Genomic DNA, 22,177 nt, shown 5'->3' with positions numbered 1-22,177 from the left:
ACAAAACAATAATTATGACAATAATAATAACAAAACAATAATAATAACAAAACAATAATAATAAGTTTTTGATAACTGATAACAAAACAATAATAATAAGTTTTTGAATCTCTTATAACATGTTTTTGAATCTCTTAGTAGACAACAAATTGATTAATATGTACATATGAATGCCTTGTCTTCTAAAACTTTGCTTGGTTTCAGAAAAAAGTTTTCTACAACAGATGCGCTCGTTTATTTAACAGAAAAAATACAATGCAACAAAAACTAGAAAAAAAAATTCTGCAACAGCATTATTAGACTCATTTTTATCAAAAGTTTTCGACTCCATTAATCACGAGCTCATGATTTAAAAGTTTTCAATTCTTGGATTTTCGCTACCAGCTGAAAGTCTAATTACCAGCTATCTTTTAATCAGAACACAAAAAGTCGTCGATTGATGAATAATGTTAAATCAGAGTCGATTGAAGTGGCCCAAGGAATTCCGCAGGGAACAGTTTTAGGTCCTCTCTTGTTCAATCTATATGTTAATGATCTCAGCAATTTTTTGTCGTGTGAAACAATACAATACGCAGATAACGCAGTCCTAATGATGATGACGCAGTCCTAATGATGACGCAGTCCTTAAGTTCTCATGATGAAGTTCTCAAATGCAAAGACGAGTTTGAAAAGGCCATAGAAAAATGTATACAATTTTTAAAATTACATCATCTAGATTAATCCGGATAAAACAGAGTTTAATTTTTTCGGTAGCTCTAATCCTCAAGACGAAACGACATTAAAAGTTGGAGACAAATTAATATAATTGAAAGCAGAAATCAAATATCTCGGTGTTTATAATGACAAAGACCTCAAATATCGGAAACAAGTAAAAATTATTTTTGTTAAAAATGGACAGGGGCGTTAATTGCAAATATGCACTCAGAAACGTAATTCCCACTGTATACAAAAACAATTTTTTGAACTATTTTGTTCTCAGTCGTGTAAACTTTTCTTTATTACTTGCAACTATCAATCAAACTCGCATAACAACGCTAGAAAAGCAGTTGAATTGGGCCATCAAAGCTTGTTTTCACAGACATAAGTTTGATTCATCCTCAGATCCTAAATTGAATCTTGGTATACTACCTATTTCGCTGCTTTTTGATTTCAGGGCTGCCCCTTATTGTCATAGCATCATGTATAAAAAGAAGCCTGCCTTCTAAAGTGCAGCTTTGAAATTACCAAGAGCAAGTTTTTTATACACGGGTGAACTCAAAAAATTTTTACCCACACAATTTCAAAATGCAGTTTACATGAAAACAGTATTATTAAGAGAGCTATTCTGCAGTACAATTCTTTTCCAGGAAATTATTTGTCAATGTCATACAGCCTTGCAAAGAAGAAAATAAGCAGTTTTTTCTTAATGAATACAAAAAGGACCCGAAGAAAACTCAACATGGTTCAATTACTTGGAAACATTTTGAGTTCAATTAAAATTCTTTCTTTTTTGTATTGAATTCAGGTTACTGGCGTCCCTCCCCGCCAATACAAGTGATTTCTCTATTCTGTCGATCTTTTATTTATTATAAATTATTAGTTCTCTCTGTTTATAATTACCAAGTTACTACGCTGCCTATCTCAGTAAGTTTCGCTATGTCTGAATTATTTACAGATAATAGGAGAAAGACAGTGTTCCTTTTTTTATGTAATGTTTGATATATTTTTCCCTTCTTAAAAACAGGTATGGTCTTCCTCTTCTCTTAAAAACTTAAATTAATGCAGCAAATTTGTGATGATTCTGTTTTACTTCAGTTTATAGATATGATGTGCGTTTCGTGTTGATTATACTGACGCGTTTGATAATCTAGAGAAAATCAAAAAATGAAAAATTTAATAGAACTCGAATAAAATAGACGAATAAGATTAGCCTCAAGAATTCGAAGATTAGCCTGAAGAACGTCAAATTTTCTGATGCCTCCTATATTTTAAAGAGGGCCATAACTCTCTTCGTCTCAAGATTTGCAAAATTTTTCTACCACAGGGGCGTTTTACTTTGGTGACCTCAGTCACCACTTATATATTATTTGAAAACAATTATATAATTCTGCTATTGGTTTCCTGGCAATAAACCACTACCATCGCAACCATCACACAGAGATCCAACTGATTTTTAAATCCATCACAATGCATTGAAACCAATTTCAGAGGTCTCTCTTAAGAAATAGTGTCTGTGGAATGTTTACGATAGAAGGGTTCTCTAGCCGAAGTGCGGAAATCGTTATAAAGGGAACACTTTTATCCGGTGGTTAGTTCTTTTCTTTGGCTTACGTTTTAAAATTTTGATTGCCACTAACCTATATCGAGAAAAACTCGAGAGTTAAACAGGGCCTGGCAAAATCTTGCTAGTCTACCCGGGTCGATGTTTTAGGATAATTTTTTGTAAGAATTGCGGTGAATGCGGTGAATTTTTGTAAGAAATGCGGTGATTGCGGTGAATGCGGTGAAAATAAATAGTTCTGTACGTGTTTGACCATGAAATTTTCACCAAAGTTTACAGATGAATGAAGTCATCTTGTCTGTAAATTTTTGTTGATAAGTGAGCACAATTTTGCGCAAAATTGCATTAGGTGACCAAATAAGAAGAACCCGGACATAGTTCTAGGTCAATTTCAATACGGGGCTTCCGTCAAGTCTCTTTTAACACTTGACAGTCTAAATTCAAATCTTGGTCAAAACTTGGAAAGTCTAAATCCGAGTCTCAATATTCCAATTTTTTCTCCAAAAATTTTTTCGAAAAATAACAAAAATTTATTCAAACTAGGTTCAAAAACGAGAAAGATTAAGCCAACCAAATCATTCAAATAATGTCCAGAGAATGCCAATAGTACCCGAGCCGAAAACTAATGCATGTTTTGTAAAAAAAATATATGAATTATATGATATCAATTTGGTATCAATTTTTAAGATACAGGGAAAGTGGTTGAGAACATCAAAAACGTGGCACATTATAAAAAACTTTGAAAATCAAAAATTTCGAATGAAAACTTCTAAAATCTGATTCTGTCTTGGGTATCAACTTGCAAATGTTGGACAGTTCTTGGCCAGAACCTAACAGACTTGTAAGACAAGTAAATAGAATTGCCTAGTAGTGAAAAACAAGATTTCATTTTAACTACCTCAGAATTGATATTGACTTGTAATGCTCCACCGGAATTTAAAAAAACGGGACCGAATAAAAGTCTGAAGCAACGTGACAAAAACTTCTATGTCACAAGAGGACAAAATAATTTAGGAAAATAAGGATTTCTCCAGACAATCTACAACAAAAAAAAAATTTAAGGTGGGCTTTCATTCGACTGCCAAGGGAGCTCTTTTCTGTAAATAGAATATCAAAGTCTATCCTAAGGCTCTCTCCTTTGAATTTCAAAAAATTTGGATTCCTTGGAGCGTTACCTTCTGAGATATGTTTCTGTTTACAAATTTTTCGACGTTTTAACGTAAAAGAGACGTCAATTTGGAGTAGTAAATTCAGCCAAAGAGTGAAAAAGATAGCAAAAAATAAAATTGTCGGAAAACTAATACTTCTCTTGCTCCTGGTCGTCGAAGTTATGGCTGTGTCTTCACCTATAAACTTCAATAAGAAAAACTTTTGGTTTTCCAAAGAATCATAACTAGTTAAAAGTTACAATAAATAGTTTTCTCTTTTTCATTTGAACGCTTGTTTTCAAAAATTATAATGAAATTTACATCTTAGCCTGCATTTCGTGAACTGTTTGATGTCAGGGAAGTTAATCTAATTAATAAAAACGCTCATCAAAAAATCGAAAAAACGTTAACTGTTGATGTCAATTTACTGGTTTTTATTATTTTTGGAGTTACTGGTTTTTAATATTTTCAGAAAATAATTTCTACATTTTTTTAGTATAGCACGTGTTTGTTGAACTATGTGGCTACATTTGCTGGTTTAAATTCATAAAATTTGGTTTCTATGACTTTATCAAGACTTGCTCTCCAAAAACTTTCCGTGAACTTTGATTTTCTTTCAATTTTTCTCGTTCAGTGTTATTTTCAGCTTTAAGACACCGTTACCTAATTTTACGAAACACAGGTATTATCTTTTATTGAAGTATTTGTATCTCTATTTAGAGTTTTCGGTTAATGGCTAATGGTTTTGATTACCGTGACACTACGTGTTTTCATGCAATTTCATTGCGTTTTATCGCTATTTGAGGTTCTCTGATATTTTTTTGCTTACGCTAAATACTGACAGGTCTCATTGGCTCTCTAATCAAGCTTTAATGACTTTTAGGGGTTTCAGTTGTTAGACAATGACTTTAGTATGGTCTTGAATCATTTTGTTTGCATTAACTTTGTATAAAAAGTTATAAGTTTGAAATAAATCAGTGTTCTGTTTGCTGTTCAATTTGATGATTTTAAGTTGTTTCTTTTAAGTTGGCTCTTCAAGTGTATTTAAGTTTTTCATAATAGTGGTTGCTCTTTTTTCATTCGCACTGTTTTTTTATTGACAAAGTATTCTTTTCTTAGTTTCTCTTAGTTTGACGTTGCTTCTGTTTTCTTGTCACCCCATCAACGACAGGTATCAATTGATGACGCTCTTTTATTAGTTCATATTGAATGTGTTTGAGTGTTACAGTTATAAAACAGTATTTTCAATGTATAATAATTGCATTAGTTAATAGTTTTAAAACATACAGTTTCGATTTTTTTTTGTCTGACGACATTGTTTCAAAGAAATAGGTGAAATTTGGTTTTCTCGGCATTAATGTTTTGTTTTATCTGATCACCTCGTATTTATTAGGTTTCGTTGATTTCGTTGTGTGCTCTTAGACAACGCGTATATGTTAGTGGTATATTAGTTGATGTTATTTGATTAAATTACTTTGGCAGTACTATTTTTCTGAGAGAAGAAGATCGAACGTTACTTCTTTTTATTATGTTCCAATTTTTTGCCTAGTTTTTGCTGTATCTACAGCTACATTCCTTGCTGAAAGCCGACTTTGATGTTGTTGATGGTAAGGTCTTTGTTATATTCATTTTTTTAGTTTGTTGATCAAGATTTCGCCAACTATTGAGGACTTTCTTAATTAAATTCCTTTTTTACTTAAAGTAATTAAAATTTTCACGTTCGACCTAAGTTTTATATCGCTCAATGTTTCAACTGAATGGAACTTCAAATAATACCGAAAGTTTTACGTGATTACAATAGATGTCAGAAAACAAAAATCAATAGAAACGAGATGAATTGGTAGAGCTTATTGTATAAAGACTTTGTGCAATAAATTAACAAAGTTCATTGGAGTTTAATGCTTTAAGCTGTTATTTTAGGCTAGGCATTTTGTTGACCAATTTAGAAGTTGAAATCAACGTAATGATATAAATCTAATGAAAGTACACGTACCAATTTATAATTGTTACAAGGCAGAAAAATAAAGCTGTTTTCAATTGACCTCTTTACATTTTTTTCCAATTTTTATGCCAAAGTCTAGTTGCACGATTAGGTCCAGCTGGAGTCTTTTCATTGGCTGTTTGAGTCGAGCATGGTCTATTCATACCACTTTTGGTCGAGCATGTCCTTTTCATAAGTTGAGGTCTAAACCTGGGCAGTTCAAATAGTAGAAAAAATGTCTATATTTACTGCTTCCCACAAAAAAAATGACGGAGAAACGGTGAAAAGAAAGTAACTGCAAATATGTTTAGCCTGGTCTTGGTATATCCCCAATGACGTCCAATTCTACTTCTTGTCTCCACTCTTCATACTCCTTGCAAGGTGCAAATTGTTCCTCTCTATTGCTGCTATTGGATTCTGTCTTCTTGTAAACACCTTGACGGTTCTACTTGCCTCTGGAATGAACGATGTCCCACCATCAGATAATGTTAGTTAAAACTTGATTAAAATTTCGCCAAAATATGAAATTATTGCTTTTGTACCCCAATCAAAGTATAAAGGCTAAAAACTTCAAAAATTATGGTTTCCGATAATTGCTATTATTTATCGCAATCAAAAAGCAATTAACAGCTTAGAATGCATTGACAAAACTCCATCGCTAACATTTGCAAAAGAGTTTTCACTACCTATGAAGTAAATAATTGCCCACAACTAGGAAGTCAGAGAGTTTTCTCCGCTACAAGGTATGTGCCCGGGTCGAAAAAAATCGGAAAAATATGTAAGATAAGCGGGGAAAAGTTGTTTTTTTTTTCACCGCAAGTTTTGCTCATAATTTTGCGGTTAAATGAGGTGAGTGCGGTGAAATTATGTAAGTTTACCGCTTGAATAAGCGGTGAACTTACAAAAATTCAACGCTTACTACAAGTTACCGTCACTGCACGGATTTGAACCCTTCACCTCTTGCATGTCAGCCACTTCTTCATCCACTGCCCCAAATTTGTTCTAGCAAATTTGTTTTGAATTCAAATCAAAGATTAGCGGTGAAATTACAAATATTAGCAGTGAAGTGTGGTGATTTTTTGTAAGTTCACCGCTTACTCTAGTGGTGAAGTTAAATTCACCGCTTAAAAAAATTTCGAAAAGATGGTTGATTATTCATGATTAAATTTTCCGTGCGTTTTGAATAAATGTATCTTAACATCGTTGAACAAAAGACAATATTCCGAGAGTTTTTTTAATAAATGTAGCTTAACTTCGTTGAATAAAAGACAATTCGAGGCATTTTCATAGCGCTGAATTTATGTTATTTCACTACTAAGCTAAGCGGTGAATTTGTGTAATTTCATTGCATTAACTGCTGATCTCACACAATTTAAACACTTTTTTCCAGGCGGTGAGTTTTTGTTTTTGCACCACAAAGTTAAGCGGTGAATTTATGTAATTTCACCGTATTCACTGCTGTTCTCAAACAATTTTAACACTATTTTCTATGCGGTGAAATTATGTAAGTTCACCACTATGTTAAGCGGTGAACTTATGTAATTGCACCGCTAAATTCAGCGTTGAAATAAGGTAATTTCATCGCTACCAGACGATAAAGGTTTTTTCACCGCATTCACCGCTTGATTTATATAATTTCATCGCATTCGCCGCTTATCCCACAAATATTTCCGCATTCACCGCTTATCTTAAATAATTTTGCGTTGAACTGCGGTGAAACCTCGACCTGGGTGGAGAATAAAATTTGATATTGCTTCGCAGCCTCATGAAACAATGAGATCCCGTGAGCAGCGACAGGCTGCGAGGGAGGGAGGCGGTTGAAGGGCTGTGATAACCCGGATTGACCAAACTTACTTACCATAAAGCGAACCGTTTATGGTCCCTTACTTACCATCAAACGGACCATAGATGGCCCATACAAGTCATAAATTGTTTTCTATTATATTGCTATGATTGTTAAGGTTCCATATATGGCTCGTTTTACGGTAAGTAAGTTTCTATAACTGTTTTCCATTGTATAGAGAAGATGATAATTTACGAATAACATTTATGGTCCGTTTTATGGTTAGTAAAATACCATACATGGTCCGTTTTATGGATAGAATGATACCATATATTGTTAGTTTTATGGGTAGTAAGATACCGTAAATGGCGCGTTTTATGGTGAGTAAGATAACATATATGGTCCGTTTTTTTATTAGTAATACACCATATATTGTTGGTAATTTGGTAGGTAAGTTAACATATATGGGCAGTTTTATGGTAAAAAACAGAAGCATATGTCGGAAAATCCTCTTAAGTGCAGTTAAAAACTGAATTTTCGAGTTTCCAGTATTATGGTTTCCCTCTTCCCTTTTCATTCCGGGCTGGGGAACGGCAGTGGCGAAGTTACTGAATTAATTATTGGAGAAATGAATGCGAACAGAGGGTAAAACCGCGCCCTCAAGCTCTCCCCAAAAGTAAAGTACAGAAACGTGAAATTTCGTTCCCAGATACATTGTTTTGCAACAGCAGGTGGCCCTTTGGACTGTTTTTCAGCGAAACTCAAAAATTTTCATGATTGTTTTATGTTTAGTAAGATTCAATAAAATCCATATATGGCGTTTCATGGTTGGTAGGTTTCTTTTATGGTTGTCAACCCGGGCATGTATGAGGTAGAGGGTGTTGTGGACCAAATTGATATCGGGATCAAATTGAAAGAAATTTTACATTGGCAACTGTTCACATTATTGTTTAAAGTTAGTCAAGTTATTGCTTTTCAGAGCATCTTGATAGCTCATATTCGTACTCGAAGTAGAAAAATTTAAGACATGTTGCAAAAAAGGAAAGTCATTATTGTAAAGGAAGTCATGTAGCGACAACAATTTTCTAAAATTCACACGGGCAAGTTCGGATTAGAGCTTTAGTTTTGAAAATTAATAAAACAATGAAAAAACTCGACTTATTGCGTTTGATAGTCAATATAATGGTGTTTTTTTCTTTTTCCACAAATAAAAACAGTTTATTCTTCGAGAAAACTAACCTTATCTGGCACCTACGTCGAATTTATTTAGCTAAATAGTTGATGAAATGTATTCAGCTGAACAATTGATACGCACCTCAAATTTGTAACAAGCTATCAACTTTGGAGCTTTAAATCTATCGGTGCCTAATGAATTGGTCATATCAATGTCTCGAGAATGATATCTGATGCAAGACCTTCTGTTACGCTAGTCAACTTCTTTTAGTTGAGGACGTTTCTTGAACACTTTTTGCCCTTTCAAGGCAGCCATGCTAGGTTTTGCTAATTCTCCTCTCAATTTTTTGACAAGTGTCGTGGCTTTTTTCTTTGTTTCAGATGTATATCTTTTTGACTGTTCATAAAAATTTAAAAATCCTTCTGAATGGTAAGATGCTGTACCATTGCGGAAGATGTTCATCAGCCATATTTGTCCGGCTTCAATTGGTTGGCATCAAGGCCAATGATTTACCTGAGGCCAGTTGTCAATGAATGCTGTCACGTGATAATGGGGTATTTTCAATTTGTCAGAGAGTGCTTCAGAAGAGTCATAAATGGCACATTTATATTTTTCAAATGCACATTGAAAAAAGAGATGCTGCGAGAAAATCAATATCTATGAACACATTTGCAGAAAACAAAAAAAGATTGCATATATCAGCTCAAATATAATTCCTTTTTTGCATCATTCTGCAAAACTACATTTTATGAGCCATTTATTCGCTAGAATTTCGGTCATTTTTCATCACACGAAATGTTTTGAATGCCTTCTTACTCTCTCTATCTCTTAGTAACACTTTTTTTATGCAAATTGTTCCAATATTAAATTACCCAGGATGAGGTCCCAGACGGAAAGTCGATATGTCCAGACCCAGATGAACGCACGACGGGGGTGTCGTGCGTTCAAATTTACATGGTCTGGAAACAAGGAAAAACGCACGAAAGTCTGGACATGAACGCACGAATAGTCTGGTGAACGCACGAAAGTCTATTCGTAGCCAAAATCGTAGCCAGATTTAATTGTTTCTTAAAATAATCGCAACCACTTAAAACAGTAGCGGTTTAAATTGAAAAGATATACAATGATATAAGTTTGTAGCGTTTTATTCATGCTTCTATAAGATTCAACCGCGCTATTTTTTTATTCTCCTATAGGATTGAGATGCGCTTTCTTATTGCGCCGATTATATTCAGCAGCTTCTTTTTTCGGATCAGAAAAAATTCACAAAACAAATCGTCCGCGGTTTTTATGAACATCGATAGCAAGCTGCGAATCTCAAAGTCTCAAAGAGCATTATAGGATCATAGGAGAACAGGACTCGATCATCAACAAATCAAATAAATGGTAAATAAATTTTACTGATGATATTAGCCTCATTCTCGCCAATTTTTTTGTTGGCATGCTTTTGTGATTCCTATTGATTACCAACGCAAAAAGTGGAGAACTTCATGTTTACTAAAATTTTAAACTTCACCTCAAAAGTTAATGAAAATTTAAAACAAAAAAAAAGGGAAAACAAAGAAACATTTCGATGAACTTGAACTTTTGCAGGCAGTGAAAGAACGCATTGATTGAATTTGACAACAATGTGTTGCAAAAACTGTTTTGATGATCTTGTACAACATTTGAACGATTCCAACCATTTTTTATCACGTCAAAATTTTCGGCTTTCGTTGCTGTCTACTGAAATTTTTGCGCTTTTCTTCTAGAACATTCTTTGACTTCTCAAGTATCTTTTTAATGCTTTCGTTCATCATTTTTGAGTGATTTCTATTGCCTTAACTTAGAAGTAAATCTTGTTGAAAGTATAAGATCGTTTGCAGCATATAAGGGACTGATAGCCATGGGCAGTACATCTGGTTATGGACCGGAAGTTCAAATGTTCGAATCCCGGCGTTGTTACATTGTTTTCTAACCTCCTTTTGTTCGAGAGCAATTCTTCCGGCATTAGGCGATATCTATTTTATCGATGCTAATACTGTTATTGCTCCCAAACCGCACTAATTGATGGATATTGACAGAGATTCAGCGATGTGAACTACCTGAAAGATTTTTTCCGGCCCTCTCTACATTTTTTAATTATCATAGGTTATTTAAAACTTGACTGCTTCCATTCTTGTTGATTAAAAGTGATGATTAAAAATGTCTACCCACTCAAATTTGACAACATGTCCCAACTAAGGCTTCCTTTCATTCGGACTTTTTCATTGCATTGTGATTGGACGGAAATCAATTTTTTTCTATCACTATCTTTTTTACGAGTACCACTTTCCCAACAAATTCCGGGAAAAGGTGCCGGAACAAATGCAGGCATGTTCGCACGGTGCCAGATGGAACATGCTTATGTCCAGACCGTCCTGGACAAAAAATCGATGTTTGTATTTTTGTGCACTGATCAGATTTTTTTTGCGTCTTCGTGCGCCAAAAAATGAGTATGTCCGGATTTTTTTATGCGCTCATGTCGTGATTTTAGTGCGTTTGCCGGAAGTTTGTGCACTCACCAGAACTTCCTGTGTTATCAGTGCGTTCAAAAGCACGTATGTCCAGGCTTTCGTGCGTTCAAAGACTTTGCAAGTTCTTCGAGCGTTCAAAAAAGATCATGTCCAGAATTTCGCGCGGTCATCAATTTTTCGACATTTTGTGTCTTTCGAGCACAAGTGAATTGGAGACTTTCGACACAGAAAGCTCTCCTTTCATTTTAATCATGAGATCAACAGTTTGCTTTTTTGTCCAATTCCAAAAATTCTAGTATGGTTTGATGGTCACTATTTCCAGACATTCGTTCAATCAAAATGTTCTGTCCTAAGACTATCGTTCGTTCAAAGTTATCTTTGTCTAGAATTTCGTGTGTTCAAAGATGCCTATGTCCAGACTTTCGTGTGTTCAAATTGAACACATACGTCCGTTTATTTGTATTCGCTCCCTTGTGCGTACTTTTTGGTCTGGACATATCAACTTCTGGTACAAGACCTCAGCCTGGGTTTTATTGGAAGCTCCTTTAACCGCTCATATATGTTATTTGCATGATCTGCAATTGTCTGATAATTGAAGGTTTAAATCATTCTAATTATGATAAATGCGCTGTTGAAGATGATAAATTTAGTTCCAAATTATTGTTTTCAATTAAGCAGTACCATGCCTATATGAGTTAAAAGTTTGCATTCGAATTGTCTGTTGGCGAAAACTTTTTCATGCCTAGCATTGTATTTACATTTAATCCAGAAAAACCCAAAACTTAATTTTATTAGCTTTCAGTTTTTGATAATAGCGACAAATTTTACACCGAAATTGTACCAGAGGAGTTCAAAGCGTTGTAGCTTCCTCGAAAACAATCGAAAAAAACTTCTTTTCATATTCCATTTATTTTTATATATCGTTATCAGATTGGCTCGGGCAATAAATTAAATAGCACAAGAACGATGAGATCGATGCGAGGAAACTGATCGTGCACCATAAGGAGGCTGTTTGTTGAAACGAACAGCCTCCTTATGGTGCACGATCAGTTTCCTCGCATCGATCTCATCGTTCTTGCGCTATTTAATTTATTGCCCGAGCCAATCTGATAACAATATATAAAAATAAATGGAATATGAAAAGAAGTTTTTTAAATGGAATATGAAAAGAATTCACCAAAACTTATTAGACTCAACATATATGAATGGGTCATACTTTTCCATACTTTTCCATTCAACTGTTTTAAGCATAACTGAAAAAAATAATAAAGCAAAATATAGCTTGCTCTCTTTGCAAGAATTTGCTCTCTTTGCAGTAAAAATCAGAGACAAAAATATCTTGTGGAACAGATCGAGTTCATGATTGTAGCTTTTCAAAAGTAGAAAAGAAGTGTCGTTTCATGTGAGCAGAACAACTGATCATTTCTATTGAGACTTGTAAGCTTTTCACTATTCCATTTACTTCAGTTATCACTTCACTGTCAGTTTTAGTATGTTGTGGGCAGCGTGTGTGCTGGTCCCTTAACTCTTTTTTAGCTTTCACTCATTCCATTTTTAGGGATTTCCGATTCTCGGGCGACTCTTCTTTAACCATGATAAGACATTTGACCTGACCGGTACATGGAGATGGAACACATACGTTGCTTTTTATTGTCGATTTCAGACGTACGGTGTTGGTCTTTTACTCGGTCTAGCGCTGTATCAAAAGGAACGCGTACTGCGCCTACTGAGAAGATTTATTTACCCAGTCCGATTATTAATCATATGCTCAATATGGGTTTTGGCGTTCGTTGCAGGAATTGTCAACGTTTACGGCTGCTACTTTTGGGCAAACGGGTATCCAATGGGAGTTTGGTCAGTCGCATTTTACAACGCAACAATGCGAATTTTGTGGGGAGTTTTCATCAGCGTTATCGTATATATGAGTTCTACTGGCTACGGTGGAATTATCGAAAAAATTTTGGGTGCGAAATTTTGGATTCCATTCGCCAGAGTCAATTACACGACTTATGTTATACATTTCGTGCTACTGGAGTTGTACGTTCGAACACTGGAAACGGTGTTTCATTTTACGACCATCGAATACGCTTTGATTGCGAGTGGAATGCTAATGTGTATTAACTGCCTATCGATTGTAATTAGCTGTTTCATCGAAGCACCGTTTATTCAACTCGAAAAAGTGATTCTTGGAGGCAAGCGCTGAAAATTTACTTTACGCAACTGTTATGATTTTCGTAAAAACTTCAGAATGTAATAATGATGTCTGAGGGGAAAACAAATGAAAAAATCACTGCATGATAAAAATTAGTTTTAAGTTCAATAATGTTTAAAGGAATCTAAACACCTCACTTAAAGAGCGGTCCAAAAACTTCGGAGATTTACTTCGATTTACTTTAATTTTTTAATATATAATTATTTTGACTTTTATAAATTGTTATAATGATGTACCGTATCTATATACTGTTGAAATCCTATTCCACCGTTGAACCAGGTCGAGCAAAAAAAAGCTGAGAGACTTATCTCTACGAGCAAAAATGTGTTCTTTTTTATTGTACAACACGGTTGACAGCCCACCTTCACTAATTTATCTCTCTCTAACTCCATTTATAAATGCAGAGTTTAAAAATTTGCTAAAACAACTTTTTGAAGAGAAGGAAAGTGACAATTATAATGCAAATGAGAGAGCAGCAAAGGAATCAAAGCAGAATTTGTTCACAGAAACTGTGGAAATAAGTGGCATATCAAGCCCCTTCCTAGTATTTTAAGGTAACAGCGTCAATCTAATCCCACCTGGTGTAGCAATTTCGATGGAAAAGAAATCAAACGTCAATCACGTTTTAAAACTCCGAAACAAAAAATTGAAGACCTATTCTGTAAAAATCCTCAAGAATTTCGGAAAAAGAAAAACAACTCTGATATTAGGACACTAGTCGGCAAATGAAAGGAGTATAACATTTGAGGAAGCAGAAAAAAAGCAATATTTAGAATAGATCACTTCGAATAATTGAGACTGGAAATACAACAGAGAATGTGTTGGTCGGATAAGTTGTTTACAACATATCCGACCAGCCCCTTATAGAACAGATCATAAAAGATAAAAATGCAAATTGAATTCAACTATAAGTAACAGGAAATTGTCTTACGAGAAATCATATAGAAAAATATAATTTAAACAATTATTTTTAGTAAAACACCAGAACGGAAAACAAAATTCACAACGCCCTGAAAGTAGCGTAGATTAAGAATTGAAAAGACTCAAAAAAAATCGAACACGTAAATAGGCGAAAGATAGTTTTGTGAAATTTTACATTTCATTGCAGGCAATAACAGTAAAAAGTTATCATTCTGTCATTCGCAATCTGAGAGAACTGGAAAAAGCAATATAAAATAATTATCAAATGCCCAATACAAAACTGAGGAATTATTAGGAAATGTAGGCTCAATTGGCTTTGATTTCTGCAATTGTATATCGGAACAGTGGTTCAACTCCATTGGCTCAAAATATGCAGTCAACCAACTTCCTCTAGGCAAAAGTACGAGCAATCTGGGTAACTTCAACTTTTTTGGAGGTAAACATAATGGAAAGTACAGTTTTTTACGATTTTTGACAGAGTTATTAATTGCTCTCGTAGAGAAGCAATTATTGTAAACGTTTGTTTAACGTTTGTAAAATTTTTGCTGGACCGTTTTGACTTTTTGAGTGATTTTTACGCCCTTGCGTTTTGAGTTTGGCGTGATCCAAAATTCTCTCTCAATCACAATTTCCAGCAGCTGAACTCAATTGGTGGCAATTCAAAAATAAAAATCAAATGAAAAGAGCGCCGAAACTGGGGCCATTTTCACTTTAAATCTTAATAGTGGTGTATGTTAACCTCTACTGTGGTTATTTGAAGCCCACTATTGAACCTCTTAGTCCCATTTAGGCTTCCCCCGACTGACGCAGGCTGCAACTGATTAGAGCTCCCACTAGTCGTTCGAGAGCATTTATTGCGACGTTTAGTCAATCGGTTATATTTGATTGACTTGCACGTGTAGTGTCGAGAAAAAGGGATTCACTGTTGGTGTTTAAATCTTTACTTGCTGGGAATATCTCCAATGAGCAAAAAATGGTCCTACTGACTCAAAAATCAGCAAAATAACGAAAGTAAAGTCGACACTAGTAGATGAAGTTGATCATTCAGTAGCAATTTGACTAGACTCCAAACAAAGTCAGCTGTGAACTCTAATCAGCCTGAACCCCCTCGCCAGTAGGCAATGAATGCAGGGTTAGTTAGGTTGAGATTTGAGGGAACCTTGGATGACTGCTGTACTATATGACCGATATTTGATTAGTAGTGGATGAGATAACTGTGTGTGGGATCCCTGTGCACAATTAGTATCTGAAATGATTATTTTCCAGTAGTAAAACTATGTATAGCCCAGACAAGAATGTTTTTTGTGACAGTTACAGAAATAACATTACAGAGCAGTGTTTCATCTGTGATAGCAGTGTTGAAAAGGTAAAGAGTGACCAAGCATGCTCTGGTCTTCATGGCTTGACGCTAGTTCTTCTTAAAATCTGATGAATAAATACCAAAGGCCCCGGCTAAGGGGAAGGTAAACTTGTTTCTTGACCCTGATGCCAATTTTTTTTAAAAATTGTTTGTTTCCTGAAAAAAAAGTAATTGTTGTATTTTCCACCCTTTTGCTTTCTCACTTCTTTGTCTCGATGTTGCTGCTTCTGGTAACAAAATCTGAACTTTCTCAAGATAATTTGGTTGATACAATCAATATTTTGTGATTTTGTTTCGAAAAAACGGGAATTTTATGTTTTCCTTAAGTATTTTCTATTTTTATTCCCCCTAATAAGATTTGGTCGCAAACAAGTGCTGACGTTACTGTTAACACATTGACATTTGCGTAATTGTCTTGTCTCTTATGCACGTTTTCCTTTGAGCCTTGAGCTAGTATAGTTTTCTTATCAGTTGTTTGCCTCAATTTTAGTTATGGCGGCAACTAAGAAATCAAAAAATGATTTTTCGCTAACTTCTGAATTCTGCTGTTTATTTGTTCTTGTTGTTGTTGCTGCTGTTGCGGGTCTTTTTGTCAGTCAAATGAAAAAATTTCGGCCACACTCGACAAATCTAATTTCACAATGCAAACTATAATTAAATTCCTTTGGATTTAACCAAGCCGGATGGAGATAATTTTTTCCCTGACAAAAAGATTAGTACAGCTTGAAAGATTAGTACAGCTAAATTTTTCAACCTCGTTTGTGGTTGCGACGATTTTGTGTTTTCTTGGCCATATCGGAAATTTTCTGCTCGAGATGACTTACTTTAAAAAGTTTGACTTTTTTTAAATCAAAATAAAATGGATTTTTGACCCTGTGTTGGTCTTTTTTAGTAAATTGAGATAACCAGACTGGCAAGTATCTTGCTGTTATATGTGTTAGTTCCACTTTGCTTATTTGAAGATACATCACGTTATAACGTAAAAGCTTGATCTACCTACCCTTTGTTTTACAGCTTCAAGCTTGGAATAGTGTGCTGGACACTATGGTATATTTCGTCACTCATATTTCTGACAGAAGCAAGAATGCTAAATTAATCAAACTTTCAAATTCAAAAAAACTATTATTTATTCAAACCAAAAATATCGGGATATTGATGTGAGTTAAAACTAGAAAATCATTTGAATGATCTTTAGTTTTATAGGCATGCACAGAGGTAGGGAAAACTTTTTCAATTAGAAAAAAAATATATAGTGTATTCTTTTTTAGATTGCAAATACTACGTCGCTTTGATTCATTCCATTAAACGCGCCACCAACAACTAGTCGGATCTTTGAGTTTTTCAGATATTTAAAACTTCATTTTCACAATAGTAAAAAGCAAAAACAAAAGACAGCTGATAAACTTTTTAATAATGGTTTCTGAAGAAAACGTAAAAATATAGTACTTTGCAAAAAAGGAAAAATACAAATTTGTTTAAGGTTGCAGTTTTTTTTAAATACCAATCATTGATTAAAATAGAGAAAACACCTGATCTTGATCCTAAACTGTTTTAAAAAAACATTGCAGGAGTTATAAAATGGAATGATATACAGTTGATCTGTTGTCCTTAAATTAAAAAAATAATGATAAAAATTCGTTCAAAAAAGTGTCTTAACCAAACTCATGAGGGGATTGATAGCATAAAACCTCATGGGTGCTCACGTATATTTTTTGCCGCAGATAAAAAACAGTTTATATCATGCAGTTTATGCCATATAATTAAAGTGCTAACTGAGAATTGATTAGCAAAAAATATCTTGCCGCGGAGAAAATGAATTGAAAACATTGAATTTATCTTGAGCTTAACCCTTTCCCGTAAAACATGAAGCCGCAATGTGATGCCAAAGCACCTTGTATCAAATTGAGACACAGCTTGTTTTTATTTTGTGGTGAGATGGGGTACATCTGAGCTGCCAGAAAACATAGGAAAAGCAATTCAACAGTAAGTTATACAGAGTTTACTTTTTGCAATATCACTAGTCAGTTTTACGGTTAATTTTTCTTTGAATTTTAATACAAACGATCTTCTCAGCAGTCTAAGCACTGTTTGGACCAGAATCAAAAAAGACTTACGTTAGTGAGATAGATAAGAAAACAACAAAAAGGGAGTGAGAGAGCGGGCTACTTTCGAAAAACAATCTTAGTTTTGAAAATAAAAATATTGAGTTATAATTTTTAAGTTTTCCCGAATCAAGCGTAGCAAAAAAACGCTTTAAGAAGCACCCGGACTGACAGTTCAGTCCTAATCCGTACTTATTCAGTGAAATTGCAAGTCATGGATCAGTACTGTATCAGAGCTCTGGTCATGTCATTTTTTAGACTTCGCACGTCTTATATCAAGTGTGAAGTCTTGGCAAGACTTGAACCAAGTCTTGGCCGAGACTTGACAAGTCTTGCGCAACTCTTGACCAATACTGGACAAGTCTTGTTTAGGTCTTGGACAATACTTGACAAGCCTGGGGTGAACTATTGAGCACAGTTTTTATAGTTGGTTTGTCTTCGTTTGGTAACAAAAGAAAAAGGCCGCCTTTTACAGTGGCCTGCATAAAATCTCTTCAACATGAAAAAAGAAGCCTAAGACAACACGAGTACAAAATTAACTTGGCAGAGAATGAAAAAAATTAGATATCGCCAACAGATACGAGCCATTGCCCCATTGAAAAACAGATCGAGGTAGAAACATGGAAACTTGAAGTTGGTATATGTTCAGTCCAGAAATGGCCTGGTCAGATGATCAAATTTCTCGTGAATAATATATACCCCTTTTTGTTCTTTTTGAATAGCATATATTGCTAGTAATTTCTCCCTAAAATTGTACTTTAGCTAACTGCGCAATAATCAAGACTTGTTAAGTCTTTTTCAATAATTGACTCAAGACTAGCCAATTGTTGGCCAAGACTTGACTTAGACTTCACATGTCTTGAGTAAGAATTAAGATGTCTTCACAAGTCTTAAAAGTTGTGATAAATCGTGATCAGTACTGATTTGTCAATCCATGACGTGTATTTCACCGCAGATGTACTGATCGAGACAATAACTAATGAAAAACGTATTGGTGAAAGCATACACTATGGTACCAAAAAACTACGTACACATGAAGATTTTTTTAAAGGAATTAAAAACATCAAATAATACAACATTTTGAATACAACCTTTTTGCTGGTTAAGTTCTAGCAGTTGGTTTTTTCTATTTGCAATACCGGTTGCTAATGACGTCTGAGGTAATTTGTTTCTAAATTTTTGCCCCTTTTTTCTAAATTTTCCAGAACAAAGTCTGTTTTCGTAATTGGTGCTACAAAATGTCCCAAAAGTTTTCGAATAGTTTAAATATAAGGACTATATGTCGGCTATTCCAGTACCTTCCGCTCCTTTCCTTGGAAAAATTTGCCGATAATCTTCGATTTATGCAAAGGAGCGTTTTCTTGTTGAGAAATAGTGTCCTGAAAATTTTGTTTTGTAAATTTAAATATTTACAAATTACTGGCAGCGTTTATCATGTTTGGATACTTAACTTTCGTCCGTCTGAACGTATTGCAAAGTATCGTCCAAACACATAAGTGATCGTTTGTCCGAAATTTTTTGTGCTTTTTTATCTATTTCCCTCTGTTCGAAAAACTCCAACAATTCCGTCCCTGGATATGCGCATTCTTGTTTCATCAGTAAAAACTTGATTTTAAACGGAAATATTTGGTTTGTTCTTCAAAATGACTTTTTGGCAACATTTCATAGAAAAACTCAATATTTTTGAGATCTCTCATAACTGTAGCTCGGTAAATTGTATCGCAGCGTGAGAAAGCGTTATGTGTGACTCTGATTTGCTCCAAAGTGGTGTTGGGATCTCTTAAACATCATTAACTAATTTTTTTCAGATATTTGTGACAATTTTGGGTGTCTTCAGCTCAAAATTTTGGCCTGGAAAATGTTATTCTCCAGATACGTTTGTATGTTTGCTGTGCACTGCATCGTGATTTAAAATTGAAATGTTTTTGTAATTTGGTCCATGAAAATGCGACATCTCGTAGCGTAACAACATGGCAAACAGTGAATGAACAAAACGGTTTAACCATCTTTTTTGCTTAAGCTGAGAAACAGGAAAACAATTTCTGTTAAAGTTTCTAAATTTCTCGCCCTTATTCACGCCTTAGCGCAACCCATTCTTATGAAGCGCGAATCATGCTTTAAAAACAGAAATCATACCGTACGTATCTTTTTGGTATCATAGTGTATAACTACTAAAGTCTCTAGGAAATAAACTCTCACAGAATTAAAGCTGGCCCATAAGAACGTACAATTTTGGTCGACATTACTTCGATTTTGATAAAATCTCATCAAATCCCCCGAATCGCTAGGGCATGGCTATGGCCCGAGAGGCGTGACCAAGCCCCGCAACGCATGGCCTGATGCGCTAAATACCCAGCTCTTGGACAGTCGAGTGGCGAGCTATTTTTCCTTTGTGGATTTTTACCACCTAAAACTAGCGATTTTTATGTTCGGTTTTCACCAAACCCGTAACAAAAAAGTTGTAGCTGACGGATGAAAGAGAAAGGGTCACTAGAAGTTATTAGAAAAATGTTTCTCAACTTTACTTTTGAGTGAATGTCTGTGAAAATGGACTTAAAGAGTTTATCTATTAAAAAAAATTTCGAGAAAGTAAGAACTCAGTTCAATCAAGCAGTAATCAACGCAGTGCAGTAATGACTAAATTTAGGCATTAGCTCCCAAATAGTTCCAATGAGCATAAAACAAACAAAAACAGCTGGTAAGAGAATTCAAAGTTTCTCAAGCTATTTGAGAAAATCTTATGCAAAAATGGCTTTGATGGACAAAGATTTTGTCCGTGGGAAAAATGCGCCAACTATTAAAAAATCGAAGAACTTGCAAAGGTAGAAAATATTGAAAAAATTAAAAGAAGAAAACGGTTAAAGATCTTCCTACCAAGATTCTCAGTTTTCAGATAAAACTGCTGCTAAAAATGCAGTTAGCTTAATATCAACCAATGATATTCTAGCCTAAGGTTCAAACGTAGTAGCAGCAAAACCTAAGTTTCAAGCAGAAGTTAAGCGCTGTTTTCTTTCAAAACTAATTTCTCTCAGTTTTTGTAGAAAAAAAGAGATAATATTTCTTATATTAGAAGTAGTTGAGTGCCTTTTCAAGAAATCTTGCCGGAAGCCATCCCAGGTCTATATTTCAACTTACGAAAAGAAATTAAAAGTCTATTTTTATTATCCTTCGAAAGTTGACTTTGGGCAATTCAAGAATCGAGCATCAAATTTGTCACCAGATAAAATATAATTAAGTTTGAGTCAAGCTATAGGAAGTCAAAAATCGAACTTTGGTACAGCTATACTCCAGCAGAAAAAACTTGGTTCGATCTAATTTCACGGTAGCCATTAATTCCATAACCAACAGAACAATCTCCTGTGTGACAAGATATAGAACCCTAAGTTCCCAAATTAGAAGTTCAACGCCTGGATCGAGGTGTTAACTTTAAAAACGCAAATCGATGAAAGATTGTCGGTGAAAGCGTTGAAATTATCGAAGATCTGCTCATGAGGCGTTAAAAAATAACACCTGATTTAATTTTGGGTCTCTAAGCTAAGCTCTTACAGAATTTTCTTTGAAATTAGATACGATCTTATTTGACTTTTCGTTGAATATAGCGTTGATCTTGCATTCTTTTGCATTTTTAAGTGTAGATTTTACAAAATTATGCCTTTAATTTTGCTTTGGTCTTACAAAACTTTGCTTTGGATTTAGCGTTGATCTTATTTAATTAAGTCTGATTATGTTACAGTGCGATTTATTAAGAACTGATTTTTGAAGCAAATTGTTAGATGAGGCGACAAGGATGAAAGAGCAACCACCTTTAATTTCTCCACTCAGCTCAAAAAATTTTAATTAGATGCGTTTTTTTCACTGAGTCAAAAAATGTTGTTCAATGAGGTTACCAGGAAACAATCAAAGATAAAAAGTTTTGGCAGTCAAAAAAGGTCAACAATAGGCAAAATCAAATCAGTTGAGCCAAAAAAATATTTCCGGGAAAATTGCCATTTTTTTGAATTATTTTTTAATGATGAAAACTGGGATATCCATCCATTATCCAGATGACGGTTTTTCAGTGAACAATTGATACTGGTTTTCTGACTATATAGGAAATTTCAAGTTAGCACTCAAGTACATGGCTTCTGGAAGAATTATTAGGCTAGCCACTTTGTCACACATGTACAACTTTGATGCGTTTCTGCTCCAAAAGTGCTTTTGACATGATCTTATCCCTGATTCCGTTCGTCAAACTTAAAAAAAACAGCAAACTAACTTAAAACAATTTTTCAGAATCGTCTGTATTTGTATAGTTAAAGAGGATCTTTTCCGTTTGTGCCCCCCCCCCCCCAGCTTAGTGGGCACATATACATATTATTTGCACCCCCCCACGCACGTGCCATATCTTTACATAATCATTTACCATAATGACACGTGCTCTGTAATTGGGGGGAGCATAACGTACTGGGGGGCACAAACGGAAAAGATCCGTTAAAGACAATGTAGATCATCTTGTGGTTCTTTGTCTTAAGATTTCGATATGTTCTTTTCATTGTTGTTTTAGTGTACCTTTTCTTAGTCCTTTTTATGAGAACCTAATTATAATTACGTCAACTATGAAATCAAAAATTCTAAAGGTTGCTTTAGCAAACAAGGGCAATACATGTAGCCATGCACTCGAAATGTCATGCTCTAAATTATTCTGGATAGTAGTTTTGTTGGAAAATCATTGAACTTCATTTCTGACCTTTTTGATAATGAC

At 34.6% G+C, this 22,177-nt stretch overlaps 1 protein-coding gene across 1 annotated transcript in view; it reads left to right on the top strand.

Moving 5' to 3' along the window:
• The window catches only part of LOC142350612 (nose resistant to fluoxetine protein 6-like), a 32,870-nt gene extending 19,396 nt beyond the window's left edge, over positions 1-13,474 (top strand). Inside the window, exons 8-9 of the mRNA XM_075402504.1 lie at positions 5,701-5,876; positions 12,400-13,474. Coding sequence (XP_075258619.1) covers positions 5,701-5,876; positions 12,400-13,044 — 821 coding nt within the window. The 3' untranslated portion in view covers positions 13,045-13,474. The remainder of the gene's footprint in view (positions 1-5,700; positions 5,877-12,399) is intronic.
• Positions 13,475-22,177: the final 8,703 nt, after the last annotated feature.

The sequence above is a fragment of the Convolutriloba macropyga genome, chromosome 12 (assembly GCF_964194025.1).
Source record: "Convolutriloba macropyga chromosome 12, txConMacr16.3, whole genome shotgun sequence".
Taxonomy (NCBI): Eukaryota; Metazoa; Xenacoelomorpha; order Acoela; family Convolutidae; genus Convolutriloba; species Convolutriloba macropyga.
Note: the sequence above shows the minus strand (reverse complement) of the source record. Positions and strands in the feature narration are given on the sequence as shown.